We start from the raw sequence: 17472 nt of genomic DNA, 5'->3' as shown, positions 1-17472 counted from the left end.
AACATCTTAAACAAGCTCCCGAGGGGATGGATACAGATAGAATATACTTTATGTTCTAACAAGTAAATGTTAAAGAGCTGGGAAAATTAAAGGGAGGGAAAAGCTGAACACGACAGAGAGCAGAACAGGGGAGGGAAAAACTTCTGGGTTATGTTACAAAAATAAGTTAGATTTCCCATTTTATAGAATTCTCAGAGGTAGTTCACAAAGAGTGATAATGGACCCCAGGGGATTTCATATTTAATCAAGTATTTATAAAGTCCTAGTACCTTGCTGTGGAATAACGTGTGTTTCTGGCAATAATTAGTTAAAAATGAATGCCTGGAAAGCAAATCATGTTTCCCCTTAATAAACTGGAGATATGTTCACAGCAGACAAAAGTGTTAGAGGCTCATGGCTTAATTAAATTCATACATGTCTATGTTTCAAAAAGCCTTGATAGTCACAAGAGGGGGGGGGACTTTCTGGTAACGGTATGAAATATGAAATGTACATTTCCCACGGAGGTGGAAAATGGTTTGTAAGCAATGCTCCCTCGGGCCCCAGCACAGGAGGAGGGGCTGCGGGCTGTGGACTCCTCAGTGCGCCTGCTCCCAAGCAGCTCCCCCGGACGCGGTTCTCTTAACGTTCAGGCCTTTGCAGCTTGTAGGGATGCTGCACACGCCTCAGTGACCTTCACCCATCTCCTCTCCTCAGATCCTTAGAAGAACCTTTCTATTATTCCTATGTTTGTTTTATTTTTTTTTGCAAGTATAATAAAAATATTTATTTCCATCAGAAGAACTGTCACTGTAATTTCTTTCCCTACATTTGTTTTAAATTGAGGAAGATATGACAGAGAACGTTCCTTTAACTGAAATTCACTGACTATACGTTAATTGAAACCAGAGGGAAATGTCCAGCTTAAAACCTCCCCCACCGTCTTTAGGGACTTGGGCTTAAATCTTGAAGGAGACGCGGTGCTCCTCCTCAGTGGGCTCTGTAACCATGTAAAAGAATGGATTCTGTGTCTCTTCAGGGAGATGAGGCCCGGTACCCATACTCTTCAAGAGAAACAGTTAAGGCATTGGGACATCCTAGGTCCTTATATGATGGGGTTTCATGAAACCTATTTCATGTTTATTATTTTTAGAGACTATTTATAAGCTGCTCTCTGGGAATAGGTTAGGCTTTTTTTAAAAAATAAAATGTACCAACTCTTTCAGGAAACTGCCTGGATGCTTTGGTACTTGGTCCTGAAAGAATTAACCCATTTTATCGCTGAAGGCTGTTAGCAAAGTGTCCCACGGCTGAGATTCACACTGTGCCAAGGACTGAGTCAGGAGGTATGTCGAGCAGCTTGGCCCAGGCAGCAGCCTCGGTCCCTCGAGCTGTCCAGGAAGTGAGCGGTAACACACACAGTGCTGCCGTCTGCGTTGGACTGGGCCATGCGTAACTCAGCTGCCGTCTGCGTCTGACTGGGCCATGCGTAACTCAGCTGTCCATCGGTGGTGGGACGGACAAACAGCACAGATCCTTCCGGACGCACAGCAGGATCCCGGGACGGCAGGCAGGGCAGGCTCCACAATGCCAGGGCTCTCGGCTGGCAAGACCCTTGGAAAGGGCGGGTGCCTTGCCAGGAAAATGCCTGATTCTCCTCAAGGACAGTTTTGTTGCTTGAATAGGAGCCAGAGACCAGCTTCAACTTTTAATTAAATAGTAATCTGAATGCGGTACGTTCATTGGCACAGCACTTCATAATGTTCAGGGTTCTTTTGTCCAGATTCTTGCCCTCAATCCTCTCACTCATGACCTCAGTTCAGGCCAGATAATACTTCTGGTTGCAGATGAAAACACCGAGGTTCAGAAAGGTTAAAGGACCTGCTCCGAAACATGAACTCAGAACTCGGTCTTCCAAGTCTGGGTGCTCTTTAGCCACATTGCACTTCTCACACTCCCCACGAGAAGGGGGTGGGCCCACTCAGTTTGCAGATGATACTAAAACGGGGCTAAGTGACAGACCTGAAAAGCCAGGGAGGAACTCAAAGTGACCCTGAACTGGGAGGAAACCAAATTGAGAAAACCCCCTCATTGTACACTTGCAAATATAAGTTGTGAAATGACTACGCTAGTGTCTCTCCTTCCCACTCCTCCCCCAACATCTAACCCAGGGCTTGGCATATAAAAGTTATTCTCTCTGTACTTGTTGAATTGAGTCAAAGTCCTGTAAGGGGCTGGGAGGAAAGTAAAAGGGACAAAGCCTGAAACGGCTATTCCTGACCAAGCAGGGACTGACCAATATCTCCAATCCCAAGGCCAGAAGAGGAGGAGGTGGATTCACACTACGGTAAGACAGGCCGAGCAGTTATGAAGAACTTCATGCGATTTTGCCAAGTAGCTGAGTAGCTCATCAAATCTGTGTGTCTCCTGGTGGGGTTTCTGAAGGTGGTATAGTGTTTTATTTCTCTGGGTGGTTGGCATTTGCTCCAGGGACAAAGATGAGCTCTAAGGCAGCCTTTACAGTCTGCCATTCAACCCTTCCTGCAAACATCAGATAGGTGTGCCAATGAAGTCACAACTTAAATCGCCAGGCTTAAGCAGACACGAGTACCTCAAATTGGAAACAAAAGCATGGTTCCCCTACTCTCCCCTCCATTCCCAAAAAGGAATTGTGTATTCCTGAAAACAAATTTAGATTCTACACCTGTCGCTAGTTAGTACGCTCATCCACAGTTAATGTGTGTGTGTGTGTGTGTGTGTGTGTGTGTGTGAGCTGGGGGTGGGAGTTTTGTCTTCAAATTCTGGCAAACCTGATGCGGGATGTCAAAAGGCAAGACTCACACACTGAAACCAACGTTTCAACTTTCCTGTTCAAAGATAGGTGAGAAAGAAATCAAACATAAAGAACTAACTTGACTACCGTGAAGAGTGGCTCAAAGATGAGGTTTGACTGAAATTTCTCTCTGAAACGAAGTCTCTGGAGGAAGAGCGCTAAGAGTGGAAGCTCGAGGATGCAATGTGATGGGCCCTCTGGAGCTACGTCCCACGACAGGATGGGCCTTGGTCTGGGCACAGCACAGGGGCTTCTGGGTAGGAACACAGATGGTGCTCTGCGATCCATGCGTGTGATCAGGGCAGGTCCCCAAAGAGGGCGCCTATGGGCTACTATGTGTTACTTCACTGGGTTTGTAAACACATGGAAGATATTTGTAACCACGGTAGTATCAAGGAACGCAACAAAACTATGTTATTTTATTCCTAGTTCTGAATGGGTGGTCAAATTATTAGGAACTAAGGAGAGGAGGGGAAAACAAAGAAGAAATTTTAGGGGCAAGGCTTCGAGAGAAGTGACCATCTGTAAATAGTAATACTGCCAAAACAACGCACCCAAAGGCCTACACAGACTCTGAGGTCGTTCACATGTGCTGATATGTGACGGCGTGTTCTGACTTGTTATTCCAGTGTCAGAAATACACCCAGAGCACGACTTTCTCTCCTGGAACACCTGTGGGGAAGGTTGCCTAATGAGGTTATCATCTTCTAACACGAGAGAGCCTCCAGTGAAGGGTGGAGCCACAGGCAACATTCTCCGCTCCTCTCTGAACTTTTTGCTTAAAATAGCTGCAGTGCACAGAAAATGCTGAGGAATGACAATCGGGAGCATGTCTGCAGGCTGCTTTATCCTAATTAAAATTACTGATCCCTCTGTGCTTTCAAAGATGTCAAACTTTTATCTTCGTCGAAGTGAAGTCAATCGCTCCTGAAAAACACGTGGCACGGGAGAGGCAGAGGGAGAAGAAGGCACCCCCACACCTCAGGGGTTACTTGCTCTGTGCTCAGTGTGCTAACAGCATTTTAATAGAATCCCGTTCCCAGCATGACAGCTCCATCCTGCGGGCCCAGCGGAGGCTGCGGTGGCACAGAGCTTTGGAAAATCCCGTTAACCATGATCAGAATTCTGAACCAGCTTTTCAAAGGAAGGATGGATAAAAGGAAGTGTGATGGGCAGGTAGGAAACTGATGGGTTTGTACAAATCCTTCCCCGTTTCACAGAAGAGGCCGCTTTTCCAGGGTGGTCTGCTCTGCCCCACAGGCCACTTCCCCACTTAGAAGAGATGTGAACCATAAATCAGACTGACAATGAAATTCGTCCTCGATACTGCACATGTCGGAAAAGGAAGACCTAAAACACATGTTTTAACAGCCTGGGGCTTTTCCCCTCAAATCACAACATCGTATTAATTACTTAGCTTTTAGTGATGTACTAGTAGTATCTTCTACAAAATTTATGCATGTTTAAATAGAGGCACTTAAAAAAACACACCACGAACTTAGTCCAGTTAGTAATAAGCCTGCCAAATCAATGGTTAGATGTTTAAAAAAAGACAGCAGCAAAACCAATCTTTATGTTAATAGAAAATTCTAAATTAGTTAGAACCATGCACAAAAAGCGCCAGAAAGCCACAAGACGAGCTTCTTTCAAAGCAGACTCTCAGGACTTATGTTACGAACACCTGCAAAAATGAAAAGGATAAAAATACTTCATTTTTTCATTGTCTTCTAAACAAAGCAAGTCTATCTCAATGAGGAAGAAAGAAGGGGATGCAAGTGCACAATGCATCCGGATCAAAGAACACAATGGGGTGAGACAAAGGGACTTTAGTATTCACATTACCATCTTTTCGTTGTTCAGAACGGAAGACCTGCCCGGCTGATACTCGTATATGCTTTTGGGCTCTGCACGGTATTTCCTTGTATCCACTTTCTTATCTGGGGGTTCCCAGTCGTTTCTGTAGAAAGAAAATCCTATTAGAGCTGTTTTCATGAAAATTGGCATCCAATACGTTCTGACATTGGCTGACTGTAGTCTAATCAAGGAATTTTTAAATCCAAAGCATAAAATCGGACTCAGTGCAAAGCATTTAGTTGTGCTGGTTCCCTTCTCAAAACCACCAGTTAAAGCTCTGGGTTTGCTTCACAAAAGGCCTAAGGTACCAGGAACCAGGTACCAGGAAGCAGAGAAGAGAGGGAGGCAGGGAGGGAAGCACAAAGCTTGCTCTGCTCTTCTGAGCTTATCATCCCCCAAACACGCCTGCACTTCTCACTCATGCTTGTACAAGGAGAGAGAATGCAGGTCCTGGAGCCAGTCAGCTGTGTTTCCAATCCCTGTGACAGTACTTGCTCGCTGGTGATCCAGGCGACACACTTTACCTATTGCTACCTTAGCTTCCTCATCTGAAAAATGGGGTTGTTGCAAGGATTAAATGAGACAGTGCATGTAAATCACCAGGTCCACAGTAACCACTCAGTAAATGTTATTTGCTATTATAACTGTGCTGTTTCCTATTCCACACTTCACCCCAGTAATCATCCAAATTGCAGCCTTTGGCACACAAATTCGACCGGATCCAGTGGTGGGTTTCAGAGGAGATGAATCCCTGAAAATTGTTTGCAGAGTTTTTATGCCCGCACATGACTGCCTTTGCACTGTGATTATATTTAGTTTTTGCTGCAAGGCAGGGATGATGATTTATATATGCTTATATTCCCCCACAGCACGTGGTCCCGTCTGCACACAGAACGCACCCGGTTTGATGAATGCTGTTGCAAAGAACTTATAGGCAGACCCAACCTTCCTTTCAAATTCATTTTCAAACTCCTGAGGCAGAGGCCACTTGTGCATGTGTGGGACTTCAAAACAGCTATTCAGTTGTCTACGAAGATGGAAAAGGTATGAAGGTGTGAAACTAAGTGTGTTTTTCAGGAAAAATAATTCATTTTGGCAAGAGCCTCTTTTGTGTTGAGAAGCAGTGGGAGATGCGTGGGACACCAGTCCAGATGGCATAAGAGGGTTGCTCCATGGGCATCGGAACCCAAGGAAAGAATACTGGGTCATTCCGTGCGGGTGTCAAGACATGACTAACATCATCATTACAGCCAATCCATGCCCATGTCTCAATAATATGTGCTGTGCAAATAAACTGATATTAAAAAGTGTAACTTCATGTTAAAATTATATTCTCCGCTACGGGCTCCATCAGTAAACCCAGAGAGTATAAAAACACATGACAAAGCTTACAGCTAAGGTTTCTCCTGTGAGAAGGTAAAAAGTGATGAGTTATAGCCAACGTGAATTAAGCCCATACTTGGCCAGGCACTGAGAAATGTTATACGCACTACCTTGTCTTGTCCTTGCAACACCCCTGACAAATGTAAAATGTGTCCCCATTTATAGAGAAGAACATGAACTCTGAAAGAAAAGGTCGCTGCTAACACAGGACAGAGAGGGTCTCCAGGTCAGGTCTGCCCGACTCCTGGCCCCACGGCTGCTGCCCAGCAGCGAGAGGTGGGACCTGGCTGCCACACTGCGTGGCAGCCTGAAGTCACAGTGGATCGGGGAGAAGGAGCACTTACCTTTCTGGGCTTGACTTCAGTGAGGAAGAGCGGGCCGGGAGGGGAAGGGTGGCTGACCGCTTAACTACCTTCTCACCGTCAATGTAGCTCATCTCACTTTTTGAGCGAGGCACAGAAAGGGGAGATTTTGCTGGGGAAGAAAAGTGGGTACAAAAGACTTAAAACTGGTGAAAGCAGGAACTAGGAAGAGGCTTCCCCTTATCCAATGCTCCCTCTTCCTCCCCATGCTCAGGAAATTCTGTCACTTACTGTCTTCAGAAAAGGAGTATCGAGGAGAATACAGATCTGAATCATCATCTGGTGAACAAAACAAAATGCAATCAGGAGAAATCCAGCTGAGGCAGGAGAACGAGCGCCCTGTGCCCACTCCCGCCGGCCTGCACTGCCTTCCAGCCACACCAGGGGCCCACGGGAGGGGAAGGAGCTAAGCGAGAGGAGCCAGGTTTGCAGAGCCACCCACCCAAACAGAACCTGCAGGCCGGAAGGTACAGTCACGTTGGCCTGGGAGATGACCACTGTCTGACACCAAGAAAAGCATGGGGACAAGTAGCCAAAGGGCCTCAGGGAGAGTTTCCACAAGCAGAGCTGGAACAGGGGCCCCGCCTGGCTGAGCTGGGAGCAGGGGCTGAGATACCTCCCTGGATGCTCACCCCGAGTCTCTGGTCTAGTCTGCAAGGTCCTCGGAGTCCCCCAGGCCTGCTCCTGGGTGGCGTTGTCGGGGAAGAGGTGTGTTTTCTAGCTCCCCACCTCAGCTGTGACCTGTTTTATATGCTAAGGTTCCCTATACAGTATCATTTAGCAAGCAGACTCTGCAGCTAAAAGAATAGTTGGAGAAAACCCCCATAATTGTATTTTGATTCCACCCCGACCTGGTTCCTCAAGGCACTTTTTTTCCTTGGGATGTAACACACCCATGGCAGGTGCGGTTATGCGGTTTGCTCCGCAAAGGCGCTGCTTGGGGCGAGTGTCTATACTGTGGCTCTGGAATAAGTGAGACTCCCAGGGGTTTCTGTAGTGCGAGATGCCCTCCGAGGGTACGACACGGCCCTAAAGAAGCTGGGCACTGGGCTCTCAGACTTGGGAACCGAGATAAGATCTGAACCCTCGTGCAAGTGGCTGCACTGCACTAACACTGAGACTAGAGGCGCACTTACAGGGACAGATTTCACAACTGGGAGTGTCCTGAGAATGTCAGGTATTTGGTCACTATCCCCGCGATGACCCCTCCAAAGAGTTGAAACAGTCGGCCTTTCCCATTTTCTAAGGTCTCGCTAACCCAAACTCAGGATTCGTGAATGTGGACTGAGACCCAATACCCTCCCTTCAAATCTTAGCAAGTTTACAAAACACATGAACTAACCAGAAAAGACAAGTCAAAGAATCTAGTACATGTTAATGACTAAGTGTTAATCAAGTCTTTGTCACTATAAAAATCATTTTGTCTCAGAGTAGTAGAGGCCATACTATTTTGTGCAATGTAAATAAAGCTAAAACAGCTGTTATTGTGAGTCAAGTATTCTGCAAAGGCAGCCTCTCTTCGCCCCCTTCTTACTCCCTTTCCCTCTCCCCATTTTTATCTGTCCCAGGTCTTCCCTGCCGCCCCCGCCCCCGCAAATAAAGAAAAGCCATCAGGTACCAAGTTATTTCCCCCACCTCCTTCCCCGTCCCTCTCTCTGTGTTAAGTCTAGGATTAGTCAACATCAAAGTTGAACAGGGCTTAAGGTGCCTTCTATCAACACAGCCAAGCCTTTCCCTGCTATAAACTGAGCGGGTGAGTGTCGTTAACTTTTGAGAACAGGCCAGAAGAGATAAAGTGGCATCTGGAAATATATATTTTGAAGAATTTTGTTTTAAACAGAACTTCTGATTACTGTACTGATAAAATGCTATGATGTCAAAGAAAACTAAAAATCAACTTTGATTGGAGGCATTTGACTGGAAAAATCATGCCTGTCAAATGAAAAAAATTAGCCTAGTTGGGAACCAATGTACACAGTGCTTAAAATCCAGTCTAGCATTTTAGCTCAAAACTCTGCATCTCTCTGAACCGTGGAGAATTACAGCCTTTCTGTAACTGGTAACGTGAGGGTTAATTCCTATTACCTGTTCTTGAGGTAAGAAGCAAATGGGGAAGAAAAAGGCAGTTAAAGATTCAAAGAAAAAAAATTTAAAACCCTGAGATCTTTAAAAATATTTTCTCTCTAGAGCTTTCTAATGTGGATTTCTAGAAGATTCTTTTTCTAATTTTTTTTCTAGTCCTCACCTGAGGATATGTTTAGAGGGAGGGAGAGAGGGAAAGAGAGGAAGGGAGGAAAAGGGAAAGAGAGAAGGAAGGGAGAGGGAAAGGGGGGGAGGGAGAGAAGGAGGGGGAGGGAGAGAGAGAGAGAAAGAGAGAGAGAGAGAGAGGGAGAGAGATTACTCCCACATGCAGCTTAACTGGGGATTGAACCCACAACCTAGGTATGTGTCCTGACTGGGACTTGAACCTGCAACCTTTTGGTGTATGGGACAATGCAATAGAGCTATCCAGCCAGGGCTAGAAGATTTGTTAACAGCAAATGAGAAATAGTTCTTATAAGATGAAAGGAATAGCTTGGAGTGTTAAACAATTTATGTATTTTGAAAAGCAGAAGTAGGAAAGATGGGGGTGAGGGCAACAGAGAAAATGAATGAATGATGTTCTTGAAGCTATTTCTTATTTGGTGCCGGTGGGGAAAGAAACCTCGCCCACCCAGTGGTCATGGGATCCAAGTCTGGCATGTGGATTTCAGTTCATCAAACCTCTAAGAGGGCAAACTGAAGTTGTACTAATTCATCTGAATATCCAGGGTACATATAATCTATTCTTTAAATTTTTATGTTAGTCTTGCAAAACGAATGGAAGAAAATTTTACCCGTGCTTATGAGTAAAAATAATAGCAGCTCCCATTATTAAGTGCCTAATAACAGCCAGTAATGTACTAGTATCATCTCACTTAATCTCTGCAATAGGAAATACATAAATATCTCACATACAGACAAGGACATTAAGGCCCAGGGAGGTCAGGAAATGTGCCTGGAGCCTCGCAGTAAGAGACAGAGCACGTCTTTCTGACTCCACTTCCCTGGGCCGCCTCTAAGCCCTGAGATAGGGATGGGTGCCTTGTTCTGAGTTCGCCCTCCCTAGCTGCCCAGTCCCGGGGGAAACTGTGGCTATTCCTTTATAATTTATATCATGCAAGAGACAAGGGAGAGTGTTGTTCTGCGACTCAGTCCTGCCCTGCGTCCTGGCCTGCCTCCCAGCCCTTGAGGCCTTTGCTCTGTTTTTCTGCATCGTCCCCTCCCTGGTGACACTTAGGCAAGTTTGCTGCGTTACCCCACCACTCTTCAGTTTTCCTCCTGCTGGTCTCCAGGGACACGGGCAAAACCGAGTCACTGTTGCTACATCTCCCGCTTGCTGCTTCTCGCTCTCCAGCCCTGGCAGGCTAAGTCCACACTGGGGTAGAGGGGTGTGAAGTTCAGAATGGCAGTGAATGGGAAAACTGGTTACCTGTCTGTATGTCTATATACTAGGGTTAGCCAAAAAGAGACAGAGAGAGACAAAGAGGTAGAGAGAGAGAGAGAGAGAGAGAGAGACAGGGAGAGAGACAGAGACCCATAGAGACACAGAGAGATGGAGAGACAGAGAGAGAGTTAAACTACAGTCCAGATACATTAAATAAAACATTTCGCAAATTGTCCAAGAACATGGACATTGTCAGTGTCTGAAATCCTGCCTTTACTCTTTCTTTAGGGTCTTTTTTTGTTTTGTTAACCCTCACCTGAGGCTATTTTTCCCATTGCTTTTCAGAGAGTAGAAGGGAAGAAGGGGGAGGGGGGAGAGAGAGAGAGAGAGAGAGAGAGAGAGATGAATGTGAGAGAGACACATCAACTGGTTACCTCAGGACGTGCCCCTGACTGGGAATTGAACCCAGGAACCTTGGGTGTACAGGCCGACACTCGAACCACTGAGCAACACCGGCTCGGGCTCTCCAGGGTTTTTAAAACGATGCCATAGTGGGCCGAGCTGAGCCAGGATCCTGTGATTCTCGCTCGTGGTGGAGCCACATGCTGACTGTGCCCCTCAAAGCTGCAAACATCAAACCTTGGCAGCAACGCTCAGAACTTCCTGTGCCAGCCACTTCCAGGAAGCTCTAACACTGAGGGGATTCACGGGGTGGACAGCTCACTCCAGGGTCCACGGACCCTGCTGGGCTCTGATGTCCACACACCAGCGACTCCGCTCTGGGCTCTGGCAGCCTGTCCTGCAGCCGCATCTGGGAACAGCGACTCCCTTACACTGCCAGGAGGCACATAATTGCCTTTTCAACCACAGTGACTTTAAAAATGAACTTCTAAAAAAAGACTTTCTTGGAGAATTAATGACAATCTTAAAGACACTGGAAAAAGTGCTAGTTGAGAACGATTGTTCTATAAAAATTATGTAATTGACCAAAATGGGATGGGCCAAAAGCAGTATTTGCATAATCACTTGCCTATATCAATTAAGTTTCAATTTTATGCATTTCTTAGACCTTGAAAAGTTCAAATTATTTCTCAATATCAACAGCTTGTTTTAACAGTCTTTTTCCACTGCTCAAATTAATTCTTTCTCCTACTTCAACCCACACACTTAGGAAGAAAGAGGATAAATGGGTCACAAGAGAGGACACACACCTCCAACAAAAAGATTCAAAGAAGAAGAGGGACTTAGTCTGGGTGGAGTGAAGAGGAAGAATTTACAAGATAGGAAACGGGGCAAGTTGGTCAGTAGCCCAGGGAGCTTGGGGGAAGATTCCTCAAGCTGCCCAGGTCCCCGTTAAAGGCAATCAAATTTTAAGGGATGAACAAAGATCAATACAGGGTGTAGAGTAGCTATAGAAGACAAATTCGGGGGAAAAGTAGAATCTGAAGGAGGGGGAACAGGAAAGGAGAGAAAGCTGGGGAAAGACTCACCACCTCATCTCCTGGGCATTCCTGGCCCTTGAAGGTGGGAAGGGAGTCCGCCACTGTCTCACCAGCTTGCGGCCATCAAAGGCTCCCGTGCTTGTAGGCGGAGGCCTCGGGCAGCTCTAGCTAGGAGAGCAAAGGTGACCGCGGGGAGAGGCTCAGCCCCTCCTCTGGGCAGTACTAGCTCGAGTTTGGGGCAGGAGGCACGGATCCTGGCCAGGCATCTTCACAATAGAAGGATTTGCTTGAACTCAAGCAAAATAAGGCTATTCTTAGAAATCCTGTAAGGCCAGCAGGGGATTATTTTAACTCAAATATAGATGTGACTGGGAAAATCAGCCTCCTAAATCCTTGCCTTAGTACATCCTCATCGAGAATTGAGGGAAAAGCTCAAGGCGACAGACCCGTAGGACACGATGTGTCACCGTGACCTGGGGATGTCTTGGGGATGGTGTCTTAAGTCACTTCGCCAGGAGGTGGCAGTGGCCACGATTCGCCTGACAGCGGTGGCAGAGGCCTCGGATAGCAAGGGGACATCACCCCTGGCTGATGTGGTAGCTCTTCATCCTGACATGGACAAGGGGGTCCTCTCAGGCCATGGACCACGAGGTTTTACTGCTTATTTGGAGGCATCAATTGAAAATATCTTCTATTTTCACCCACAGAATTTTTGAATCTGTATTCCCCACTCTAATTCTATATCCAAATCCCTCAAATTGCACTAGCGAGTGTCTTCCTCTTCTGGAGGGTGGAAAGGGTGGCATTCCTCCATCCCAGTGGTTCTCAGTCCTGGCCGGGTATCAGGGAGCTTCCCTGACTTCGTACTCCCAGGCACCGTCCCGGGAGACACCGGCTCAGCCTGGGAAACAAGACTGACTCAGAAGCAGGGCAGGCCCGACGCCTGGAATCAGGCATCAGAGAGCCCTTGGGCAAGGGGGCCAACCAAGAACACAGAGCTCAGCCGGAGAGGAACGGGAAGCTGCAGAGCAGCAGAACAGAGTGCATAAAAGTCCATGTTTGCTGGGCCCCCGAGACCTGGGTTTGAATCCTGGCGCTGCCACTTACTGTGTGATCTTGCACAAATTACTTAATCTTTCTGAGCCTCACACCCTCTATTGGTAGAATGAGGCCGTACCTCCTGAGGTTGCTGGGAAGATGAAATGACATGACGACGGTGATGCACTCAGCACGGAGCCTGGTATTTGGTAGGGGCTCCACAGAGGACAGTGAGGCACAGTCATCGCAGTGGCTATGCTACTATTACTATTAATTATTAATAGGATTCTGATTGTGAGCTGCTGGGGTGCTGGCCACCACCCTGCTATTTCCTAGAGCAGAAGGGAGGAGGAGGGGAAGAGGCGTTTCGGAAGCGGTTTCTCCACAGCTTGTTCCTCTCGCTCCCGCTTTAGCAGGAAACCCTGGGCAGGATGTCTGAAGACTCCTTCTGGCAGCCCCTCCAGGGTCTGGGTGCAGTGGAGGGTGGGGCGATGCTGGGCTCCATCAACATCCCTGCTCCCCACCCCCACAATCTTTTGACTTGCTGGTATCTCAGAGGCAAGGAAAGGGCATTTGCTTTTGAGAGAGAGAATGGAGTGTAATTCCCAGGCAAGTCGCTCTGGGTCAGAGAGGACGGAATGATGGGGAGGAAGGGAGTGAAATGAAAGTCTGTTTGTTTGTTTGTTTTCTTAAAGAAAGTAAAACTCATTTGCTTAGCCTTCTTTGAAAGTTATTCCCAAAGGACTTCGGGTAAATTATTATTTTCTATTAGCTTCCTAAGGACCAGGGAATGTAGTAAAGTGACAGGAAATAAGTCTCCTGAATTCATTCTACTCTCCCCAAACTTCCTAGCCCCATTCTTCCCAACTGCCTCATGAAACAAGGACTGGCAAACATCACATTGCTCCTGTCCCATACAGCGCTCTCCAAGATTACAAAGCAATTAGAAGGGGCTGCTCCTTGTTGGAATTTACAGGTTTCTTTAAAAGGATATTTTAAACCTCATTGATTAAGACATGCTAATCCTACTTATCTTCTGAAAGTCTGGCCAGAAGTTTACTTTTGCACCGTAGTGAGGGGAAAAAAAAGGTTGCTCAGCCAGCATAAACAAACTTTCATGTGGTCCTTTACTATTCAGGAGAACCAGCTTTGAGACGCTTGGAAATGTCTTTTTTATACTGTATAAACAACCAGAATCTAGACAGCGGCGACAGCTGTAGGCCAGGTTTTGATAGGTTTATTGCAAGTTTCAAATTCTGGATTAAACAAAACAAAAAACCAGCAGCAACAGTCTCTCCTCCCCAGGGTATAAACTCTGGAATGAGGGCTCACATCTCTCAGTCAAGCTGTCTATTTTTTATTGCTCATTAAAAACTAGGGGTAGAGCCTCTGTGAGGTGCTAATCTGTCTTTAACACCTTTCTCTGAACGGCATAAATCTTCCCCATGTTGAGAAGGGTGTGCAGGCGCAGGGCTGGAGCTGCACCAAGGACAGGCTGAGGAGGACCTGCTGGGCTCACGGCACAAGCCACAAGCCAGAGAATCTCTTACTAGTTACAAAAATTAAAATTAAAAAAACGATTTTCAAAAGTGATTGAGTCAAATGTTTCACTCACTTGTAAAAAGCCCTCATCTAATTGAATGCATCTGTGCTCTACCGTGGAGGAATCTGTCATCTAGACAGGAGCGTGGGCAAGAGATGAAATCTACCCTATTTTTAAAAGATCTCCAGGGAAGAAGACTTTCTTAGAAATTTGTGTTCAAGTTTAATCATATTGGGTATTATAAATTTTTTCCTTTTTGGTCTTTGAAAATAAAAAATAATAAGGTCTGGCTCTAGCCGGTTTGGCTCTGTGGATAGAGCAGGGGTCCTCAAATTTTTTAAACAGGGAGCCAGTTCACTGTCCCTCAGACCGTTGGAGGGCCAGACTACAGTTTAAAAAAAAACTATGAACAAATTCCTATGCACACTGCACATATCTTATTTTGAAGTAAAAAACAAAACGGGAACAAATACAATATTTGTATTTGCATGTGGCCCGCGGGCTGTAGTTTGAGGACCCCTGGGATAGAGCATCGGCTCAAGGAATGAAAGGTTCCAGCTTAATCCCTGGCCCTGGTCGGGGCACATGCAGGAGGCAACCAATGATGTTTCTGTCTCTATCCCTCCTTCCCCCTCCCCTCTTTCTGAAAAACAAAAACAAAACAAAAACAACCAATGGAAAAAATATTCTTAGGTGAGGATTTCTGCTTCCTAAATTATAGATGAAGAGTTGTCATGTCATCCCTTATTGTTTAAGGCTTTAGGCAGAATAACCCTAGTTCCCCCGTGGGCCTGACTTGATGTGTACCAGAGGCAGACGTCACCGTTGGCCAGGGTTGCTAGGTGTGGCAGTGGGTGACGTGGCAGCTCTGGGTGTGAAGCCTGAAACCCTGTCTTCAGACCAACAGCCAGGCTGACTGTGGCAGCTGCTGGCACTGCCTGTGCCAGGCCTACAGCAATTTTCAATGGGCGTCACTGCTCCTTCCACAGGATTCTCCAGGTGCCCCTCCTCTGCCCATGGCTACGGGACAATATGCCTTCAGGCACGGCGTGCACTTACTACAGATGTGAACCCTACCTTATTGAGTGGGTTGGGCTCCCAGGCCCAAATAAAGCCAAAATAAAAAAGTCAAAACTATCCTGAAAAAATCCCCTTCTCCTCAGTCAATTGTTTCATAAGCAGTGTTTTTGGCTAGACTCGGTGCCCCAAGATAAAAAGACTAGGTTATCTCACACCAAGTAGACTCTTGTTGGCAGTGAGGTGGTCAAAGATTAAAATTCAATCATCAGCTTTTAATTTTTACATCTGCTTTGGTATGGTAGACTTTTCTTTTCATTCAAAATAGGCCCGAGGCATGAAATGGTTGAAAACCAAAGATTATCATAGAAAAACAAGGAGACCCAAGAGGGAATAGGGCCTTTTATTTATTTTTTAATTTTTAATTTTTGAATCCTCACCTGAGGATATTTTTCCATTGATTTTTAGAGAGAGAGGAAGAGAGAGGGAAAGACAGAGAGAAATATTGATGTGAGAGAAACACATTGATTGGTTGCCTTCTGCACACACCCTGACCAGGGCCCAGGCTGGGGAGGAACCTGAAATTGAGGTACGTGCCCTTGACCCAAATCGAACCCAGGACCCTTCAGTCCAAAGGTCGATGCTCTATCCACTGAGCCAAACTGGCTAGGGTGGGAATATGGTCTTTTAACTAAAGCTGTATTTACATCCCAGTGTGTCATCTCATATATATTAACTGATCAGTAAAAGTTTGGTGAATGACTCAATGGATGACTTTACCTATGGTGAGAAGGGCTGTGGGAAGGTTTGCTGACCTAATTAGAGCAGAGAAGAACTGAGGTGGTGGCTCACCCTAGAAGACAACTCTGACTCCATGGTCCAAAGCCTTCACTCATCAACACTCACCAGGTATGCACTGAGGACCTGCTGTGGCCTTTTGGACACACGCTTTTGCAGATGCCACCACGTTGCTCAGAGTACGATGGAGTGGCCTTGCCTGATTCTCTGCCAGATGTGGACTTTTGAGAACAGAGGACTTATCTTATTCATGGCACTAACCTCAGTCCCCAGGACAGGGAATGGCACATGCAAGGGCTCAACCCTGCCTGAATGAAGGTCAGAGCATCTGGAAGAGCACTGAGGGAGACTTCCTCCTGCACGTCCCATGCTCTCTCCTCTTTCCGGGTCACTTCCCCAAAGATCAGACAACCCCGGGACTAGAATAATTCCCAGGATGTTGCCCTGAACTTGCCTATTAGAACCTTCTTTGACACCTAGACTTTTTGCCCTAGAAAAGACTATCTCTAGGTGTAAGTGTGACTATCCTCCCCAGCATGTCCAAATTTCTAAGCCAGCTCTTTCATGAAATATTTCATAGCTTGGCCAAAGCCTTTATTTTCAAGAAATATCATTTCCTGCCATGACTGAATCTCATACCTGGATACCTCTTCGGGAATTCCCTACCAAGCAGCTACACCCTGAGGGTCCATGACAAGAGGGTCCTAGTGATGGAGTTAGTTGCACATACAGGAACTGGGTAACTTTTCTGTTAACAGATGGCACATCTACCTCCTGCCCACCAGCCATAAGACTCAGCCTTCCTGAGTCAATGCCCAGCCACCCACAATACCCTGTGACCACCCCAAGCATAAAGCCCTGGGTGGCTGGGTATGGCAGCTTTTCCCAGAGCTCCACATGCTCACAGCATCATAACTAAGCCACACTGGCTACCCCATTCATCATGTAGATTCCAAGGAAATAGGATTAAAACACCATCTGGACAGACTCCCATCACACAGTCAGCAAGGAGCAAGACAACACCACACAACACAAGGTCGGAGGAAGCAAATGATTGGGAGACAGCCCTTAGCCACCAGAAAAAAAACTAGGGTAAGAGAAAGGAACAGCACCGGTATAGAGAGAGGCACATGATTTTCCTTTAATTACCTTCAGATTTAGGACTAGGAGTAGATGCAGGAAACTGGTAGGTAGGAGTGTAAGTACTGTCTTCTGTAGCAGAGAGAAGCAGTGGATTTTGAAACGATCCACCATGAGGTGGAGGAACTAACCAATCCCCCACTGATGCTTTCAAATGACTGATTACCTGTTCAGTGTTATTAAAGCCTGTGGGCATCACACCTAAAACAGGTTAATGTATTAGCGAGGTCTTAGTCATTTTAATATAGTACATCATGCAAATGAGTGAAATAAAATTTTTGCCAACCAAAAACGACTATAAAAATAAAATCTAAAAGCCAAGTCTCATTCCTATAATGGAACTATAAGAATTAATTTAAGGCTAGCACAACAGATACACTGTCTAAGTTTATGGTACCTTCAGAATTGTGCTGGATTTCAGGAAGTTCAGGGAATTTGTACGTAGGGAAATAAGGGTTTTCTTCAGGAGTGTCTAGGCAGAGGAGCAGGTTTGGGAGAGAGAATAGAGGAAGATACAAATGGAGAGAATGAACGAATAGGAATCCACACACAATTTAGGCTCCTTGAATTCTGGAACATAAGCTTCACTAGTGATATGAGAGAAATTCACACTGCGT

General features: G+C 46.2%; 1 protein-coding gene across 40 annotated transcripts in view; it reads right to left on the bottom strand.

The window, feature by feature from the left end:
* Positions 1 to 17472, bottom strand: part of SORBS1 (sorbin and SH3 domain containing 1) — a 217758-nt gene that overhangs the window by 55366 nt on the left and 144920 nt on the right. For 21 of the 40 annotated variants that reach the window (XM_070432648.1, XM_070432624.1, XM_070432630.1 and 18 more), the window contains 3 exons: positions 6643 to 6690; positions 6394 to 6523; positions 4655 to 4769 (listed from right to left, as the gene is read on the bottom strand). In XM_070432648.1, coding sequence (XP_070288749.1) covers positions 4655 to 4769; positions 6394 to 6523; positions 6643 to 6690 — 293 coding nt within the window. Of the gene's footprint in view, positions 1 to 4654; positions 4770 to 6393; positions 6524 to 6642; positions 6691 to 16864; positions 16928 to 17252; positions 17328 to 17472 lie in introns of all 40 variants that reach the window. The other 19 variants (XM_070432623.1, XM_070432649.1, XM_070432627.1 and 16 more) reach the window with 2 other exon arrangements.

The sequence above is a fragment of the Myotis yumanensis genome, unplaced genomic scaffold, assembly GCF_028538775.1.
Source record: "Myotis yumanensis isolate MYYU_CA2020_CCGP unplaced genomic scaffold, mMyoYum1.0.hap1 SCAF_13, whole genome shotgun sequence".
Classification (NCBI taxonomy): domain Eukaryota; kingdom Metazoa; phylum Chordata; class Mammalia; order Chiroptera; family Vespertilionidae; genus Myotis; species Myotis yumanensis.
The sequence above is the reverse complement of the archived record's forward strand: the minus strand, read 5'-3'. Positions and strand labels throughout refer to the sequence as shown.